This window comes from Typopeltis vanoorti, chromosome 13 (genome assembly GCF_054136105.1).
Source record: "Typopeltis vanoorti isolate ZY-2024b chromosome 13, IOZ_Tvanoo_1.0, whole genome shotgun sequence".
Lineage (NCBI taxonomy): Eukaryota > Metazoa > Arthropoda > Arachnida > Uropygi > Thelyphonidae > Typopeltis > Typopeltis vanoorti.
This window is the reverse complement of record NC_143561.1, coordinates 32,590,896-32,611,960: the sequence shown is the minus strand read 5'-3', so window position 1 is coordinate 32,611,960 and position 21,065 is coordinate 32,590,896. Positions and strand designations below refer to the sequence as shown.

At 35.7% G+C, this 21,065-nt stretch overlaps 1 protein-coding gene across 7 annotated transcripts in view; it reads left to right on the top strand.

The window, feature by feature from the left end:
• The window catches only part of LOC150100035 (putative ubiquitin carboxyl-terminal hydrolase MINDY-4), a 376,809-nt gene that overhangs the window by 151,090 nt on the left and 204,654 nt on the right, over window positions 1-21,065 (top strand). For 5 of the 7 annotated variants that reach the window (XM_090402887.1, XM_090402893.1, XM_090402891.1 and 2 more), the window contains exon 10: window positions 991-1,081. In XM_090402887.1, the coding sequence (XP_090259013.1) occupies window positions 991-1,081 (91 nt within the window). The remainder of the gene's footprint in view (window positions 1-990; window positions 1,082-21,065) is intronic. The other 2 variants (XM_090402889.1, XM_090402888.1) reach the window with 1 other exon arrangement.

The window sequence follows — 21,065 nt, the reverse complement described above, 5'->3', positions numbered from 1 at the left end:
CTTGCACTTTTGCCACCACACTTTTCTATTGACACAGGACTGCAAAACGTAAATATCACCGGTATTTACGTTTTGCAGTCCTCTATCAATACTCTCTATTCTACTATTACATAATTTACATAACTCCACATTCACTCAAAATATTTATTACACACTCGCTCTTCAATTTTGCTCTCCTTTCACAAATTTTTCAACTTTCATGATGAATACAACTCACAAATTTTACACTGGACAAAATTACACAAACTTAGCTTGCCACTAGCTGTCATTGCTCTCCTTCTCAGTTTTCCTCTATTATAGTGTGAAGCAGACTTATAAACTTCACCCTCTCAATCTTCTTTTTCACTTCTTCCTATAACTCTTGGCATCTACGCATAGCAGAACCATTGCTCTGCTATGTATGGGTGTCATACCGACAGTACGTAGTTTAAAGAAATAGACTCGATTCTCTTAAGTCTAAATAACTGAGTCTATCATGCACTTTTATAAAACAAATAAATACAATAAATTAACTCAGTATTATTAGTAAAAATTCGAAAAAAAAAAAAACTTATATTTCCGTAGTGTTATGGATTGATGATGTTCACCAAATATCCTTGAACCCAATACCACCATTTTACATAATCTGGAAACCTTCTAGAGACCAAACACCCCACTTAAATGAAGCCATTCATGTATCCAGTAAGTGGAGTGCAGTCTCACATTGGATGATGTAATCCATTTCTCACCTAAAAACAATCACAAACATCCATTCCATATCAGGATGAGAAACCAAGTCTTGTTGGTCAGAGAGCAGGTATGTTAGCCATTCTATGAACCTGACCAGCGAAATAAATATGCATTTATTTTAAAGCACATTTACCTTTATATAAAATTATATTATTTACATTTTGATATTTTGTATACTAAATATATGTTTTATTGTTATTTGTAAAGTCATAAATATTGTGAATATATATGTTTTATAATGTTGATGTATTATTTCTTCAGTAAATTATTTATCTTTAGTAATTCTGAAAGGCCAGTACTTGATGTCAGTAAAACAGGAACTTTGTTTATACCAGATGGTCTTAGTGAATGTGTAAGTATAATCAGTGATGATTTTATTATGGAAACATGTTGTATAATAACAAAAGCCAGAAGGGTTTCGATTAATTTCTTTTAGTTGATATCTGTTGTTTAATAAATGTGTAATTATATTTTTAATCCCCACCCCCACATACACACTATTAACATGTTTGCTGCCAACTACGAGTATACTTGTATGTTGATTTACCGACCTCCTATGTCAAACATGAGTTAACCTTTAATATATTTACCTTAATTTGGACCCTTAGATTCTGAATAAAGCAGAGAGCACATCTGGGGGCTTGGTAGAAGGGAAATAATTTCAACTAAAATATTGTATATTATATATGTACCTCAGAAACCAACTACGAATATACTCGTATGTCAATTACCAACCTCCCATGCTAAGCGCAACTTAATCCATAGTATAACACGTAATTTGTAAATCAATTTAAAACTAATAAAATCAATATAAATAACCAATCAATAAAATAAAACAATTTATTCAAATTAAGAATGGTACATTTTAAAACAGTTTTCCATGCACAATGGTGGTTTTTCCTGGCAAACAGGACAATAATAACGTGTTTTGCATGTTCGTTTGTTTCATGTACACACACACACACACACACACACACACACGGCATGGCTTTGTCAGGCGATTCTTTTTATCTCTTGGTGGTAAAATTTCCAAATAATGAAAATCCTGATTCCTCCTGATATTCTCTGATGCTGTAAGCTCATCCATTCCAACAAAAACTGAGATAAATTGATCTCTAAATTTTAATGCAGTCATTGCATTTCCAGTAATCATGTTTATAAAATTTATGCGCATTTTGAATGTATACCTCAAAAATACGTATTGCCAATTTCTTTGGCCATCTAATTGTCTTTCATAAGGTGGAATAGTAAGAAAGCATTTGATCAGAAAGATTGGTGCCTGACATACCCAAATTATAATCCCTAACAATATTTGGTTTTAATTGAAATTTACCATTCCGATTTTGCGTTTCAACCATTTCAAATTTGTGCATATTTGAAATGGAAAGAACTTCCCTCTTATACTTCCATCTGCTGACTACAACAGGACCTCTTCTTTGCCAGACAAATTCCCCTTTCTTTAGTTTCTTCTGAATAATATCTGATGGATTGTTTTTCCTATTATTTATCAGCGTTCCACACACGTACAATTTTCTGTCAGTAACCGATTCCGTCAGAGCTACAGAATTATAAAAATTGTCCATATGCAATGCATAACCCCTGTCTAAATATTCTTCCATCAAGTGGAATACAATATCATATGCATGACCCATTTTCGCTAAAGAGGATTCTGATTTTCCTGTATAAATTTTTATTTTTATCACCAATCCATTCGATTCGCATAGTTCATAGAATTTCACGCCATATTTATGTTTTTTTGTTTTTTATGTATTGCTGAAATGCCAGTCTATCGTGCCACAACACAATTGACTCATCAATATGAGATTACTCTTAGTTGGCATGTGAAACAAAATTCTGTCTGATAAGCCGGCTACGAAATTACTCGTAGTGACGTTGAAGACGGAAAAAGGGATTGGTGTGCGGGAACAAACTATGCCTGAGGAGTGTGGCAGCGAACGTGTTAACAAACAGAAAAAAAGTTGATTGTCAGTTAGTGTTATTTTCATGTATGCTGTGTTGTGTTGAGCACTGGAACAGCACTATATTTCACAAAAAATGTCTGAAAATACTAGTGGTGGTGTTCGGCGGTAGATGATGAAGGTGGAGTGGTGGAGACAAAGAGTTGTAGAGTAGGTGCCCCTCCCTCGATGAGCCTTTGGACTCCCTGGAGGTGTTACATACATAATAATAAATCTAAATTGTCCCCCCCCCCCCCCCACAAAAAACCTAATAACATGGGATCCTTTGTCCCTGATAAAACTTTCTACTGCTCAATGTACGCTTTTCCTTTGTAGTGAGTCAAGTTTTTGGAATTTCTTCCTTCAACCTGACCATCAGCCCATGTACTGTTGGATGCAGTGTTGTACACTACATTTGATGTTTTAGTTTATCCTAGAATTGTTTAATTGATTAAGATCAGCAGTCTACGCATGTCACTTAAGTTTTTACAGATGATTTTTCTCAAAACCTGTTACATTAGTACCTACAATATGACATTGTTGTATTGAAAGTGATATAGATTTGTTCTATAGCACAGTTACCATGGCTACATCAACACACTTTCATCTGATCAGAGAAGGATGTAGTTACTCCACCCCACAGCCTTTCACTGCCTTACAGACCAGCCACTATAGCTACAGGCCAGCCATTATTGCCATAGTTGATGATTAGCTTATGTACAGTTACCCTTCAATAGAAATTTTTGTCCATTCCTGAACAGACATCCAACCTTCAGTTGAATGTCTGTTCAGGACTGGACTAGTCATTACTAATACCATGTCCCAACATAAACCTGAGCACAAATGCACATGGAGAGAAGACACAAGATATATAAAAAAAAGTCTCACTGAATATGTTATTGTTTATTGTTGATAGCAGTGTCTTGTAATGTTCAGGACAGAAACAGGATTTGAAATAGGAAGTGATCATTATTTAGTATTGAAAATGAAATAAATTTCTTTTTCTTTTTTTTTTTTTTACTTTTATTTTTTATATTGATCTCACATTGAGAGATTCAAGACCCCATAAGCACATTGGTGCCATTTGTGAGGTGAAAGTGAGGATTGAGAAAGAAATTTATTGACATTTTCCTTGAAGAGTTGTAATTGTTTGGGAATATATCATAAGGAACGCTGTTCCTGAGGACAAAGTAGATGTAATGAAGGAGGAAGAAGAGAACAGGTTCAGTTCATTTGCAGTTGTACATAAATGAGATACTGGGCTATTCTTGTATTAACAGGCCAAACAGCAAATGCGAGGAATGATAGTTGTAGTTCAGTAGAGCATTGGCCATGGAAGTACCTATAGAATAGATACATACCTGAAACATTGCATCTGTAAGTTAGAGGTTGAAGTGAGTTTGTAAAGGAGGATTCATCTATGAGCTAAATGGCTCTCCTCTGGATGGCATTGAGAATTTTTAGGGAGGTTTTAGATGAGTGGTATTCTGAGGATGGTGGATTTGTGATGTAGTAAAGAATAATTGTAATTCCTTTTATAAAGGAATCAATGAATAGAATGAAGACAAAAACCTTAACAAAATACACAGTAGCCTTACCTTGTGTAGAGTTTTCTCTTTCCAAAGTTTAGCCGCTGCATATTTCTTTAAATCAAAAACAGTATTCTAGGCATTCTTCTAAATTATCTTCTGGTGGTTGTACATCATTTGAAAGAAATAACTTCTTTCAAATAAATCCATAGGTCTCCAAATTGTTTTCACAACAAAACATTTTGGACCTTCTTCTGGGTTATCTTCTGATGGTCATACACCAGTGGAAAGAAATTACTTTCAAAGAAATCTATAGATATCTGAATATGTCCCTACAACTCTTTCTCCCTTCAGTTATGGCTACCTGTTACCATATTACCCAATCATGTTTCTTTTCACTCTCCAATCTTTTCTTTAGTCTGCACATACACATACCAGCTTCAAAATGCTGATATTGGTCGAAATGTAACACCCAATACCAGCTGTAAAGAATGTAAAGGACTATGCAGTAGCTAAATTTTGGAAAGAGAAAATTCCACATAAGGTACGTCTACTGTGTATTTTGTGAACAATGCATTTTTTCCTAGCTTCCTGAGTAGTACTTGAACTATGTATATTGTCAACTGCACATTTTTCTTTGCTGCAATTAAAAAACATTGCCGAAGGCTTTAACATAAACTAAAGTTACAAATTATTCTAACATCTTGCAAATGATTTATTAACATTAATTCTTTATATAAGCAAAGTGGATATTAGATCCAGCATTATTTCAAAGCCAAATATAGAAACTATGAAAGTTTCGTAAGTTGACCAGAGTGCTTGCGGGAATACATTCCACGGCATCCCCGAGTTGCCCTAGCGTGGGCTACTTAAAAGACATAATCACTGCCCAAGTGTCTATATATTTGCCTTTTATTAGTCCATTTTGATTAAGGTTTCACTGCCCTGACAGCCGTTTCGAACTAGTTGGTTCTTTTCAAAGACCAGGCAGAACCATAAGAGAGCAGAAACTCTTGTTCAGTACTAAGGAACTTGAAATGTCAGAGAAAAGTATTTTCCACAAGCGAACTTTTGATCAGTGCATAAAAGTAATTACTAAAATAAAGAGCCAAAAGGCTTCAGTTCAGCTATGTAAAATTACATAAACAAATGGATATTAGATCCAGCATTATTTCAAAGCTGAATGTAGAAACTTTGAAAGTTTTGTAAGTTGACCAGAGAGCTTGCGGGAATACATTCCACAGCATCCTCAAGTTGCCTTAGTGTGGACTACTTAAAAGACATAGGCACTGCCCAAGTGTCTATATATTTGTTTTGTATATTTACAAAACATTTGCATACATTTCTCTGACATTTCAAGTTCCTTAGTACTGAACGAGAGTTTTTGCTCTCTAACGGTTTCTGCCTGGTCTCTGAAGAGAACCAACCAGTTCAAAACAGCTGTCAGACCAGTGAAACCTTATCAAAGTGGACTAATAAAAGGCAAATGTATAGATAATGCTTAGGCAATGCCTATGTCTTTTAAGTAGTATACACAAAGGCAACTCAGGGATGCTGTGGAATGTATTCCTGCAAGCTCTCTGGTCAACTTACTTACAAAACTTTCATTCTAACATTCAGCTTTGAAATAATGCTGGGTCTAATATTCACTTTGATGTCCACGCAGTTAGCCGAGTGGTTACTTGCTCCACAACCATATACCTGGGAAAGGAGTGTCCCATGTTCGATTCTCGTTGCTGATGTTAGGAGCTAAAGATCTTTCTCAGACATAGCCAAGTTAGCCAGTCTTGGGCTTGGACTGCAGAGTTTTTCTCCCCAGTTTATCTGGGTTATTTCCTCCCGCAAAGCAGGTAAACCGATCTTAAGAACACAACTCTTTACAGACATGGTTGAGCATGGGGGTAACGACCCCACCTCGTAGTGAGTTATGAAACCCAAAAATGGGAAGCCAAGACCCTACATTAAATATGGGGATATTAGGAAAGAACATGACATTGTTAGCATTCAGAAACATGTTAGGAAAGAATTTGGCATTGCTAGCATTCGGGAATATGTGATCAGAGCTAATCTTAGGTGGTATGGTCATTTAAACAGAATGGGAGAGGATAGATTGGCAAAACGTCTTTGGCAGGATGGCATGAGAAAGATCCAGAGGAAGACCAAGATTGAGGTGGATTGATATATTAAGAGGTGTGATAGAAGACTGAAATATGAGATTTGATGATATTGGACTCCTGAGAGATAATAGATTAATTTGGAGGAAAATTGTTCACAGGAAGTTGTTAATGATGTAATATTTTGTATCCCCTCCCAACACACACCCTGAAGGTTACATATTAGGTATGCAGAGCAAAATGTCAGAATGCAAAACAGTGTGTAAAAATAGATAAACAACAAATCACGGGAAAGCTTTGGCAAAAATAAAGAAGATAAATATCAGGAAGGAAGGTTACTTAAGGGTCAATGCCAAATGACTGGGTGGAGACATTTGCATTACCTTTAAAGAAAACAGAGAACTGACTAGAGCTTCTGACCTAATGTCCACTCCTCATCTTTACATAGTGTGCCCCCATTAGCAGGTATACCTTGGGTACTGAACAAACGAGGATAAGATGGCAATTTTGGATGACCAAATTATACTTTCTGTTAAACAATTGAAGTCTTTGCATTATCACACAAATTAATATTTGTTAATATTAATTTGTGTGATTGCTATACTTTAATAAGTGTGTGAGCTTGTTCTGCTCCACATATGTTATTCCTCACCTATGTCTAACTTATAAATAATTTAAAGACAGTCATGAAGTCAAATAATATTATATTTAATTTTATTTTTGTTGGTTAGAATATTCCAGATTCGTATCCTTGATAGTACATTGACTTCAGGATCAGTGTGCTGTGTTCTAAATAATGAAGCTCAATTTAAAAAAATTTAAATTATTTACTTTAATCATATATTTATGTACAACAGATATTGACTACAAGAAATAATTAAATGACCTTATATATATATATATATATATATTCAATAAATTTCTCTCATATTCTATTCAATATTTGAAGAAAACAAAATATTTCTACAAACATACTGAAAATGGCATTCAGTTAAACATACGTAATCTCACTTGGCCATATAGAAATTTCCTTTAATGCAACTGTCTTTTGACTATCTGAAGTAAGCATAAAGAAAAAGTCTCACAAACAACAGGAATATTACTTGAGCAGTTCCAAATGCAATTCCAATTCTAGAACTTTCACTGCAGATTCCAAATTACTCCTGGAAATATATCTCACTTGCCTTTAATTCAGCATTTAATATTTTCGTATAATGTACTTCAATTATTAGCTATACAGTTCCTTATCCTTGGAGAGTAATTCTAAATCCATAAAAACGTTTTACTGACATTTTAGAACTTAACTGCATAGTACATTTAAATTTCTCCTGCTAGCCTCTTTTTTTTTTTTTTTTCTTTCTTACTGAACAACAGCTCTTATAAAAAAAAATTAACAACTAATGCTCATCCGTTTCCAAGATCCAAAGCAAAACTTCACATCACGCGTGGTTATCACATTATCACATCGCTTATGTCACAGTAATACAAATGCTACATAATTTATAACATGCATTCAACATTTCTGTGTTATTCCCAAGGATTAAATGTACAGTAAGTAAGTTTATTTATAACCATAAGTAAATTATTTTATATTGCTACTGTTTAACCACATGTCAGCTCCAATAATACCAAGCATATAATTACAATGCTGAATAACAAATCACATAACAATTTATTAAATTTCTTACCAACCATATAACTTGTAAAAAACGAACATAATAAAAACTATATATATTTATGTGAGATTTTTACATTCTTTGTTGGCTTAAACCAGAAATACATATTATGGCACAACATGATGAGATTTCAAGCTGACTGGGACAATTACCTGGTTAAACATGGCCTCTCTGTTTTCATCAGGGAACTAAGTTGAACAGTGAAAAGTCAGCTGCTGGAATAAATTCCAACTCATCATCTAGAAGAACACAAACAATTCCAGTGTCAAAAGAACTGAAGATTGAAACAATCAGTATAAGGAGTACTATTGGAAAGAAAATGTAACTTGCAGAAGAACTGGAAAAGTATCATGTGGACATAATTGGCATTGCTGAGACAAAGAAGATAAAACAGATAAAGCCTTACTAAATAATAAGTATATGATGGTATACCCAGGCAATAACAATCCAGGAGAGGAAGCAGTAATAATAGCATTCGACACCAAATATGAAGTTAAACTTCTTAATTGGAAGACAGTTTCAAGCAGAGTTATGTGAGCAAACTTCAAAATTTGGAAATAGACAGGAAACATATTTGTAGTCGTCCCACCTCTAAGGAAGAAGTGGAAGAATTTTTCAAGCCATTAGAGCAGGTATCTGACATAAAGAAAATGAAAAGAGTGGTCCTTGTTGGAGATCTAAACAGCAAAGTAGTAAATGAATCCCACCATGTATATCCTTTCTTTTAGTGTTCATGGTGATCAGCATTCATTTTAGAAATTATGGACTTTACAACTGTGTTATAAATAACTATTTTAATTTCCCGATGTTTTGACCTTCATATTAAGGTCATCTTCTGGAGTATTTATTTATTTATCGTATGGCTTGTACACATGGTTAAAAGACAATAAGATATAATATGCATGAGTATAGATAAGATACACATATATGATTTATAAAAAAAAAAAAAAATCTATATTCAGGCAAATACAAATATGAAATTTATGACAAGCATCAGATAGAAGATTAGTCATATTTTAACATTTAGGTTTTTGATCCAATTGGTCGCCTCTGGGGATAGGCCAAAGATATCCTTAAAGTCACCTGGATATGCTGTCAGCTTGCATTCCTGTACTATATGGTAAATGGTTTGGGTCTTGGCTCCACAGGGACAGTGGGGATTTGGTATCTTACCCTACTTTGAAAGTAAGTCTCCACATACACCATGGCCTGTACGAATCCTGTTAGCCGTCGTCCATATATTCCTGGGTAGGTCAAATCCAGATGGTTTTTGGAAGATGTTTATGTGATTGCGAACTTCAGGTGATACTGCTTGGGATCACAGTACATCCCACCTACTCACCATACTGTCATTCTGGCTAAGAAGATTACAGTGGTTTTTATGGCAGGTCTTGTGGATTTAAGTCTATTGGATAAAGCATCTGGAATAAATTCGTATATTGGGAGATTTTGGTTATTTAAAATTTTTTTATATTCACGAGGCAAGGCTTCCTGTCGTCACAGTTCTGGAGGAGCAATATGGCTCAAAGTGGGGAGCCATAAGGGTATACTCCTAATGCAACCTGTTATTAAATGCAGAGTGGAGTTAAGTTGAGTATCTAGTTTATCGACATGGTAACTATTGAGTTAGACAGGAGCACCATACTTTGCTGCACTGTAAACTAGACCCATAGTGCCACAACTCTGTGGCACTTGAGCCCCATATAGTACCACAAAGCTTCTGAACTACGTTATTTCTGGTTCGAACTTTAGCAGCGATATTAATCATATGCTGTTTATATGTCAGAGTTCTATCCAGAGCTATTCCCAGATATTTAGGTGTCGAATTAAACGAAATTAATATTCCATCAACATATATCTCTGGTTTTTGATTTACAAGGCGTTCAGGTGAAAGCAAGAACATTCGGTTTTACCAGAATTTGGTGTTAATCTCCATTTTTTATAGAACTGCCATAAAGCCGACAGATCATTTGTCAATATTTTTTCAGTTCTTTTTATAGACTTGTTGCTGATCGCCAAAGCTAGATCATCTGCATAAGCAAACTTCCTGCTGGCTGTTTCAGGAATATCTGCGATGTAAAGGCTAAAAAGCAGTGGTGCGAGCACTGAGCCCTGAGGTAATCCATTCTTAAGCACTCTCTGTTTACTGATGCTTTCTCCGGTGACTACCCTGAAATATCAATCACACAGTAAGTTGTTTAGGAGACGACCCAATATTTTACATGGGATGACCTTAAGAAATTTATATATGAGTCCCTCCCTCCAAACAGTGTCGTAAGCTGCTGTTAAATCAATAAAGACTGCAGTAGTCTTCAGGCTTCTTTGAAATCCTGCGTCAATGTAGGTTGTTATGCTGAGAACTTGATCTGTGCAGCTGCGATCTCTTCTGAACCCTGCTTGTTCTATTGGAACATGTTCCAAAATTTTATCACGGATCCTGTTCAATATTAGTCTCTCCAACAATTTGTAGGTTGCACTTAAAAGGGCTATGGGGCGATAGCTTTCAGTTCTGTCTGCTGGCTTACCTGGTTTTAACACAGCAATGATTTTTGTCCTTTTAAATTCTTTAGGAACGCAGCTACTTTCAAGTATATCATTAAAGAACTTAGCCAGCCACGATCTTGCATATGGTCCACAGTGCATTAGGAATTCATTATGGACATTGTCAAATCCAGGAGCCTTCCCCATTTTGATATTTTGAAGCGCCGAGGATATTTCCTCATGGGAAAAAGGCAAAGAGAATTGATGATTCTTTTGAGTTACAGACTTCATAGTCTTTAGTTTGTTTTACCTCTTTAGTATGTTTTTTTATCTATTGGAGCTCTAGAAAGCGAAACAATATGAGCAGCTATCTGATTCGGATCGACAAGAGAAGATTTCTTTGGTACAGAGGGGCTTGAACCACGCTTTTTAAGTAGCGACCAGGCTTTTCTACTAGAGTGTTTGAAATCTATGTTTTCAGTTATTTGAATCCACTTTTCCCTACGAGCAGCATTGAGACTATGGAGCAGTTCTTCTTCTATCTCAGGATCCTTACTTTCAAGGAATTCCCGATACAGGGATTCACTTTCATTGGTCCATCCAGGCACGTATTGTTTTCGGTAGCCTCGAGGAATGTGTATTTTTGCCACCGCCATAACTACTCCAGTGAACCGTGTATAGTTTTTGTAAGTTGGGGGAATTCTTCTATGGCGTGCGTCTAGATCCGCAGGGAAGTTTTCCCAGTCGGCTTTTTGAAAATTCCATCTTAGTCTAGGAAATAATGTTATCACTGGAATTTGGGCTCCTAATTCCATAAAGATGGGACGGTGCTGGCTATTTGGAAAAACCTCAAGAATATGTCTAAAAGTCTGTAGAGGCTGATTCTCTCTATCAGTGGAGACGAATGTCAAATCTGGGTTATATTCCTTATTCCTGGCACTTGATTTAAAGGTGCCTTTTTCCTTGGCATCAAAAACCAATATTGATCATTCCGATCGTATTTCCAAGAAGTATGATGACTGTTGAAGTCCCCAGAGTACACCGTTGGGTGGGAGTATGTCTGTAGAACATCATTTGGCTAAACAGTGGCAGGTGGTTTATATACATTCACAATCGTAATGTCCGCTATTTTAACAGCGATCTTATGGATTTCGTCATCAGTCGAAGAAGATATCAGCACAGCATTCTCCATACCATTTCGAACATATCTTATGTTGCCATAGCTACGACTGTAAGTAATCCCGAGAATGTCGTAGCCAGGGATTATTGCTCTAGATTTAACTTGATCTTCAGTTTCGATATGTGATTCTTGAATGAGAAGTAGATCAACGTTTTTTTCTCATAGAAGTTTAGAAAGACATTGACATTTTGATGCGCTAGTACCCTCAACATTTAACTGGAAGATATGGATATTATGTCCAATATTCCTTATCAGCTGGTTCGAAGAAGAACCGTTGTGGAGGTTTTGAGTTTCCATGTGTAAGTATGGTCAGAAGATTGCACAATTGCACAAAGGTCTGGCTGCCAGTCGCTCTAGCTCTTTAGCATGACCCAGGGTACACCACGAGGAGGCGAGCTAGAATTGCACCCCCTTCTGGAGTATATACAAATATACAAGGACAAGTTGAGATATAATGATTTGATATTTGATCAAATCATTATATCTCAACTGGCATTATACTGGCATGACCTCTAGTGAAAAAAAAAAAAAAAATACAGAGAAAATTACAAATTAATTAATTATTTAGAAACTACATCAAAGCTAAATTCTATTTAAGATAACATGAGAGAAACATTCTTTCTTATAGATAGTTTTCTTACAGTAACAATGATGTCCTATTTTCAACATTACAATTGTTATATTAGATTTAGGATTCTGGATTTATCTTCAGTCCTGTTTATAGTTAACTCTTAGGGAGAAAGGTTCTGTGGGTGGAATATGTACCTTCCATATGCTTGAGATTTTTAGACCATCATTATTGTTCAGATTGGAGTGGTTGATAAGAATCTCACAGGCTTCCTTAAATTTGTGTTCATACCATGTTTTGGTGTGATGTAAACAACTGGTGCTTTTCCAGTCAATTCTATGTAAAGTGTTCAGCGCATGATCAGAAAGGCCAGCTTCACCATAGTTATTATATTTAATGTGTCTTTAATGTTCCTTTTGTCTGATAGGAATTGTGTGTCCTGTTTCCCATATATATGGTAGATTACAGGTGCAGTAAATACGGTATACTCCAGGGTTGGCCAGTGGAGGGAGTGGGTCTTTGGATGAGTTGAGTAAGCTTTTTAATTTTGCAGGAGGTTTAAAGGTGGTTTTCAGGTTGTATTTCTGTAGTATTCTGTTTATTTTATCTGATGTCCCTTTAATGTAAGGAATGGTTATAGTTTTATGTAGTGTGATTTATCTTTGTTTTTTATTGAGGTCTTGTAGAGAATTTTGTTAATAGTGTTTTGGCTGAAACCATTTTTTAGAAAAGTATTGCCGATAACTTTAAATTCGTCTTTCAGTGTTTGTTCATTGAAGCAGATCTTCAAAGCCCTGTTTTTTTAGAGTATAAACGACACCTAGTTTTTGTGTTGGGTGGTGGTAGAAGTTTGTGTATATATTGGTCACCATGTATATAAGGAATGTTTAGGGAAAATTTAGAGAAAAGGGCAAAGCTAATAGTAATGGTATGTGCTGAATTTCTGCAGGATATAGATCATTCATTATTAACAGGATGTTCAAACATCAGGATATGCACAACATGACGTGGAGAGAAAATGCAAGAAATAAGAAAAACCTCATTGACTGTGTTATTCATTGTTTATTGTTTCAGCGATATATCTTCATGTTTGCTCAGGACACAAGAGTGTACAGAGGATTTGAAATTGGAAATGACCATCACTTAGTGCTAAGTAGGATAAAAATGAATATCACATTGAAAAATATGCAAGAAAGTTTAGAAAAGAATTAAAGTCGAGTAACTTTACATGTGACTTGTAGACTTAACTATACAAACATTATTCAGGAAAAAAGGAAACTGTTTGAAAACAAGAACTAAACCTTGGAGTTTTAATGGCAAACTCTGAAGAAAGTATGGATTTATTCAGTTAGGAAAGCATGTGGTGAAGTTGTCTGCAAGGATAGAAAAATAAAAACACCATGGTGGACAGAAGAAGTGAAAGAATACAGAATACAGGAAAAAATGTAAGGCGGCTAAGCTATGTGTAATAGTAGCTAAACAAAAGTCATGGGAAGACTGGTAAGAATATACAAAATAAATATTAGAAAGATAGCAAAATGTTCTGGGGCCTATTGGAACATCTTAGAAATGGAAAAGAGAGAGAGAGAGTGCTGTAAAAGGAATCAAAGATGATAATGGTGACATGAAAACTGAAGATATGGATATCCTAGATAATTTTAAAGTAATTACTTTAAAAGACTGTTAAATGAAACAAGCAGCGACAGAACAACAGTAGAAAATTTTCAAGAGGAAATGTAAACAAGTTTACATATCAATAATTGAGAAAGGAAAAATCATCAGAAACTTGAAGACATCAAAAGGTAGCTGAAGTAGATGATATTTAACTAGAAATGCTTAAATATGAAGGTATAAAAGTTTTGAGGTGGCTATACTGCATAATTCAAAGGGCCTGATCAAAAGATCAAATTTCAGATAACGTGGAGTAAAGCTCTCATAGTTCCCATCTGTAAAAAAAAGGGAATAAAGCTGAATGTCAGAATTACAGAGAAATTTTTCCAATAAGTGTTCCAGGTAAGATTTATGCAAGCATACTTGTAAAGAGGGGGTGCTTAAGGGTCAAAGCTGTATAACTGAGAGGAGACCTCCACATAGCCTTTAAAGGAATGCGGAGAACCGACCAGGGCTTCTGACCTAATGTCCAATCCTCACCTTCTCGTGGCGCACCCTGTTGGGTATCTACTTGGATACTGAACGGATGAGGATGGGCTGGCAATTTGGGATTTAGCCGACCAAATTGTATTCTTATTGGTTAAACCAAAATATAGAATGATGGTACAACATGACAAAATTTCATGCCGGCTGGGGCGTCGCCCGGTTAAACAAGGCCCCTGTTGTTTTCGCCAGGGAACCAGGGTGAACGGCGAAAAGTCAGCTACTGGAACAAATCTGAAAATAAACCCCAACTCAACATCACCAGAGTTAAAGATCAGTACTATCAACGTAAGAAGCCTGAATGGCAAAAAAATGGAGCTAGCTGAGGAATTAGATAAGTACCAGATCGACATAATAGGGGTGACTGAAACAAAAAAGACCAAAACTGGTGAGATCTTTCTGAGCAATAAATACAAAATGTTATATTTAGGCAATGATAATCAAAGAAAAGAAGGAGTAGCCATAGTATTCAACACTAAATACGAGGCTAATCTTCTTCTTCAATGGCAGGCAGTCTCAAGTAGAGTGATGTGGGCAAATATGAGAATGGGGAACTGGACAATGAGACTTATTTGTGCCTATGGTCCCACAGAAGGTTCTACTAAGGTAGAAGTGGAGGAATTTTTTGACGCTCTAGAAAAAGCAACTGACACAATGAAAAAGGAAAAGTTGGTCCTTGTTGGGGATCTAAATAGCAGAGTAGGAAATGATTGTGAGACATACAAAAATATTTTGGGAAAATTTGGAGAAAAGAGCAAAGCTAATAATAATGGCAAATATCTGTTGGATTTCTGCTCAGGACATGGACTGGTTATTACTAACACCATGTTCCAACATAAAAATGTGCACAAATTCACATGGAGAGAAGAGGCTAGGAATAAGAAAAGTCTCATTGACTATGTTATTGTTGATAGTGATGTTTCTCCCTGGTGCAGGACACCAGAGTGTACAGAGGATTTGAAATTGGAAGTGATCACTATTTAGTCTTGAGCAGGATAAAATTGAATTTCATATTGAAAAGAATAACATGTAAGAAAGTTTTAAAGTGAATAAAAGTTGAGCAGCTCTCAGATGTTAACTGTAGGCTAAAATACACAAAGATTATTGAAAAAAAAAATGAAAGAGTTTGAGAACAGGAATCAAACTTTGGAGATTCAGTGGCAAACTCTGAAGAAAACATTGATTGATTGATTCTGCCAGAGAGGCATGTGGTGAGGTTATCTGTAAGGATAAAAAAATCAGAACTCCCTGGTGGACACAGGAAGTTAAAGAGGCAGTGAAGGAAAAGAAGAAAGCATACCAAAAGTTCCTGTCAAATAAGTCAGCTTGTGCTCTTAGAAAATATAGAGACAAATGCAAGAATGCTAAACACTGTGTAAAACTAGCTAAACAAAAGTCATGGGAGGACTTTGGCAAGAATATAGAAAATAAATATCAAGAAGGTGGCAAAATATTCTGAAGGTTGTTGAAGAAGCTTAAGAATGGAGGAAAGAGTGCTGTAAAAGGAATTAGAGATGATAAAGGTGACATGAAAATGGGAGAAAAAGATATCCTTGAAGTATGGAGTAATTACTTTGAAAAACTTCTAAATGAATCAAGCAGTGATGACAGCACAGTGGTAAAAAACACTGACCAGGCATGCAGTCAGGATTACATATCCATACTAGAAGTAGAAAAAGCCATCGAAGGCTTGAAATGTGGAAAGGCAGCAGGAGTAGATGATATTCGACCAGAAATGCTGAAGTATGGTGGTACAATGCCTGCACAGCATAGTTCAGAAGAGGGACGAATTCCCATGATTTGAGTAGAGCTCTCATAGTACCCATATATAAAAAGGGAAATAAAACTGAATGTGAGAATTACAGAGGTATTTCCCTACTGAGTGTTCCTGGCAATATCTATGCAAGTGTACTTGAGAAACGGTTGAGAAGAATTGTGGAAGAAAAGCTTGGTGAAGAACAAGCTGGATTCAGGCCAAATAGAGGCTGTCAGGATCAGATCTTCACTTTACGACAAATAGTCGAGAAAGCATGGGAATATAACAAAGATCTGTATTTAAGTTTTGTCGATCTGGAAAAGGCATATGACAAGGTGCCAAGAGAGAAGCTATTCAATACGCTGCAGTTATATGGTGTCAATGGGACATTATATCAAGCAATACTTCGTCTTTATTTGAGTTGTAAGTCAGCAGTTAGAATTGAAGGAAGTACAGGAAGATGGTTTAATGTTAAATCTGGTGTGAGACAAGGATGTACATTATCCTCTCTGTTATTCATTATCTATATGGATCACATTATGAAGGAAAGTGGTATTAAACATGATATCAAAATTGGAGATGTTAATGTCAGCTCTTTGCTTTATGCGGATGATGTTATACTTCTAAATAAATCTGCTACAAGTCTGCAAGATGCTCTGACTAAATTGAATAGCTGTTGTAATAGATATGGTATGAAGGTCAGCAATAAAAAGACAAAGACAATGAAAATAGGCAGAATCATTGAAAATGTCAACTGTGTTGTGAATGGAGAACCTGTGGAACAAGTAAAACATTTCAGTTATTTAGGCACGATTTTTACTGAAGATGGTAAATTAAATATAGAAATAGACAACAGAATCAGCAAAGCTGGTATGGTGGGAAGTCAATTGAATAAATTCATATGGAATAAGAGAGAAATTAGTCGGAACACTAAATTAGCTGTATACAAAACAGTGTTCAAACCAGTTTTAACTTATGGATCTGAGAGCTGGGTCAGAAGTAAAACACTTGACCAAAGACTAGAGACCACAGATATGAGAGTCCTGAGAAAGATTATAGGCGTGAACAGATGGCATCAGTGGCAATATCATATTAAAAACGAAGATATTAGGAAAAAACTTGACATTGTCAGCATCCAGGAATGCGTTAGCAGAGCTAATCTCAGGTGGTATGGTCACTTAAACAGAATGGGCGAGGAAAGATTAGCAAAACAAGTGTTCTCTGCCACGTTGGCAGCAAAACGACCCAGAGGATGACCAAGATATAGGTGGATTGATACAGTACAAAGAAGCGCTTTAGATGATAGAAATATAAGATCTGATAATGTTGGAGTCTTGACAAGTAACAGACTGATTTGGAGGAAAATTGTTGATAGGAAATTAATAATGATGTAATTTTTTTCATGTAGTATACTATCATATCCTGTACACTCCTTGAGGGTACATGGCAGGAATTTGATGATGATGATACTTGTAAAGAGGCTAAGAAAAATTGTGGAAGAGAAACTTAGAGAAGAACAAACTAGGTTCAGGCAAAATAGAGGTCATCAAGAATAGATGTTCACTTTTTGCCAAGTTGAAAAATCATGGGAATATGATAAGAATCTGTATTTAAGTTTTGTAGATCTGGAAAAGTCATATGACAAGGTGTCCAAAGGAAAGGTTTTCAAAGCATTACAACTATTTGGGGGTAAATAGAATATTATACAGAGCCATACATAGTTTATATTTAAGATGTAATTCAGCATTTAGAATTGAAGGAAATCAAGGGTAAAACAAGGATACGCATTAGCTCCCCTATTATTCGTGATCTATGTGAATCACATTATGAAAGAAAGTGGTATTAAACTTGATTTTAAAAATTAGTGATATCAAACTTAGCTCTTTTGCTTTACACAAAATTTTCATCTGTTTATACAGTTTTTAGTTAAGATAGCAAATTAAATTTGGAAATAGACAATAGAATAATCAAAACTAATATAGTGCAGAGCAAGATGAATAAATAAATAAAGCGAGAAATTATCTCCAGGGAGTCAGAGACTCATCAAGGGAGGCCACATACTATACACACACTAGTTATCATACTTATTCTTGAATCCATTCACACTTCTTGCACTCACAACATCCAATGGCAATCCATTCCAATCATGCACCACCCTCTGAGAGAAAAATCCAGCCTTTACCCCCTTCTTTAGCGGCCTTCATTCTCAGCTTCTAGGATGGTCTCTTGTCCTTTCCTCACCCTCCATAAATTGAAAAATTTCATCAATTGAAATCCTGTATGACCCTTTCAGAAGTTTGTAAGTCTCAGTCATATCATCCCTCTTTCTCCTGTTTGCTATTGTCTGCAGTCTACAAATTCTCAAGGGAGAATAATACAAATTCTCATTGTCTTCATAATCAGTATTCCCCAATCCTGATATCATTTTTATCACTCTCCTTTGTATCCTCTCCAATATACCAGAATCGCATTAGAAACCAGGCGACCAGACCTGTGCACAGTAATCCAAGCAAGGTCTTATTAAGGCCTTGTAAAGAAGCAAATTGACATCCTTATCTTTACATGTGAACGTTCATTTCAGAATTGCAATTATCTGTTGAGTTGTATTTGCAATCTTTGCTTCATGGCCCCTAAATTTCAACTTCCTATCTACTAACACTCCAAGATCCCTAGCCTCATCAGTTTCTTCTAGCATAATCCCACCAATATAATGCAGCATTGGATATCTAATCACGCTGAAATGAATGATTTTACATTTACTGACATTAGACTTAACATCCTTTCTTTTAGTGTTACACGGTGATCAGCATTCATTTTCGAAATTATGGATTTTACGACGTGTTATAACTAACTCTTTTTATTATCCCGACGTTTCGATCTTCATATCAAGATCATCATCTGGAGCATACACAAATATACAAGACAAGCTGAGTTACATTACAAACCGTAAGCTAGAGAACAATGATTTGATCACGTTATTCTACTGGCATGACCTCTAGTGAGAAAAAAAATATTTATAAATTACATCAAGCTAGTTTTAATTTAAGATGAATAAACATTTTTTTTTATAGATAGTTTTCTTTCAATAACAATGATGTCCTATTTTTAGTATTACAATTGTTATTTTTGATTTAGGATCCTGGATTTACTACAGTCCTGTTTATAGTCGTTCTTAGAGAAGAAGGTTCCGTGGGTCGAATATATGCCTTCCATATGTATGGAATTTTTAGACCTTCATTATTGTTCAGATTGGGATGGTTGATAATGATCTCACATGCTTCCTTAAATTTGCGTTCATACCATGTTTTGATGTGATGTAGACAACTAGTGCTTTTCCAATCAATTCTATGTAAGGTGTTCAAGGCATGATCAGGAAGGCAAGCTTCGCCATAATTATTATATTTAATGTGTTGTTTATGTTCTTTTTGTCTGATAGGAATTGTGCATCCTATTTCTCCTATATATGGTATGTTACAGGTGGAATGAATACGGTATACTCCAGGGTGGGCCAGCGGGGGGGAGTGGGTCTTTGGATGAGTCGAGTAAGCTTTTTAATTTTGCATGGGGTTTAAAGGTGGCTTTGAGGTTGTATTTTTGTAGTAATCTGTTTATTTTGTCTGATGTCCCTTTAATGTAGGAAATGGTTATAGTTTTGTTGTAGTCCGGTTTGTCTTTGTTTTTTTATTGAGGTCTTGTAGAGAATTTTGTTAATAGTGTTTTGGCTGTTTTTGGAAAGTATTGCTGATCACTTTAAATTCATCTTTCAGTGCCTGTTCACTGGAGCAGATTTTCAGAGTCCTGTTTTTTAAAGTATTGATGACACCTAGTTTTTGTGTTGGGTGGTGGTAGGAGTTTATGTGTATATATTGGCCAGTATGTGTCGGTTTTCGGTAAATCATGAAGGAAAGATTGCCAGAAGGAAGACGTGTGACAAGTGTATCTAGAAACAGAAGTGTGTTCTGTTTTTCAATCTCAATCGTGAACTGTATGCGTTTGTGTTGTTTGTTTAGGTGGCTAAGGAATGTGTCTAGTGTCTGGTGACCATGGGACGCCATGAAATTTGAAAGACGCCTAAGATTTATCCCAAATAACATAGCAGAAAAAATACATTTAGAAAACCGCCAACATTTTAAATCATAAAATGATAACACGCAACCTAACCAAACACGAAGTAACAGCGATGAAATCACTAAAGTCAAATCCAAACATCATAATAACTAGAGCAGATAAAGGAAGTGCCACCATTATTTTAAACCAAACCACTTTTGTAGAAAAAATGAATCTGCTGGTCTCAGACAATAACACATACCAATTAGTTAACCACAACCCCAACCAATAGAATAAAAAATAAAACAGAGAAACTACTTAAGTCAATTACCATATGGCCCGAAGATACGATCCAAAAACTATTTCCACACTATGCTCGTTCCCCAAGAATTTACGGACTACCGAAAATTCACAAAGAAAACACACCGCTAAGGCCTATAGTTGAAGGGATAGATAGCCCTACTTATCACTTAGCTAAAAAATTAGCAGCAACACTCAAGGAGTTGGTAGGTCATTTCCCCTCCTCTATCAAAAACCCACAACACTTCATAAACATCATCAAAGACATTACATTAGAAAAAGATGATTTATTAGTCAGTTTTGACGTCTCTGCCCTCTTTACGAATGTCCCAATCAATGATACAATCCTTCTTTTAGAACAAATTCCCTCCAGATATCACGCCGCTCTTTGTGTATGTATTACGTTCTGGTTATTTTGTATTGCAAAATGCTTTCTACCTGCAAAAAGAAGGCACAGCCACGGGCTCGCCATTATCCTACCTTGTTGTTAACTTTTACATGGAACATTTTGAGCAACTTGCTTTAGGTTCCTCCCCTTTAAAACCCAAAGTCTGGCTTAGATACGTTGACAAT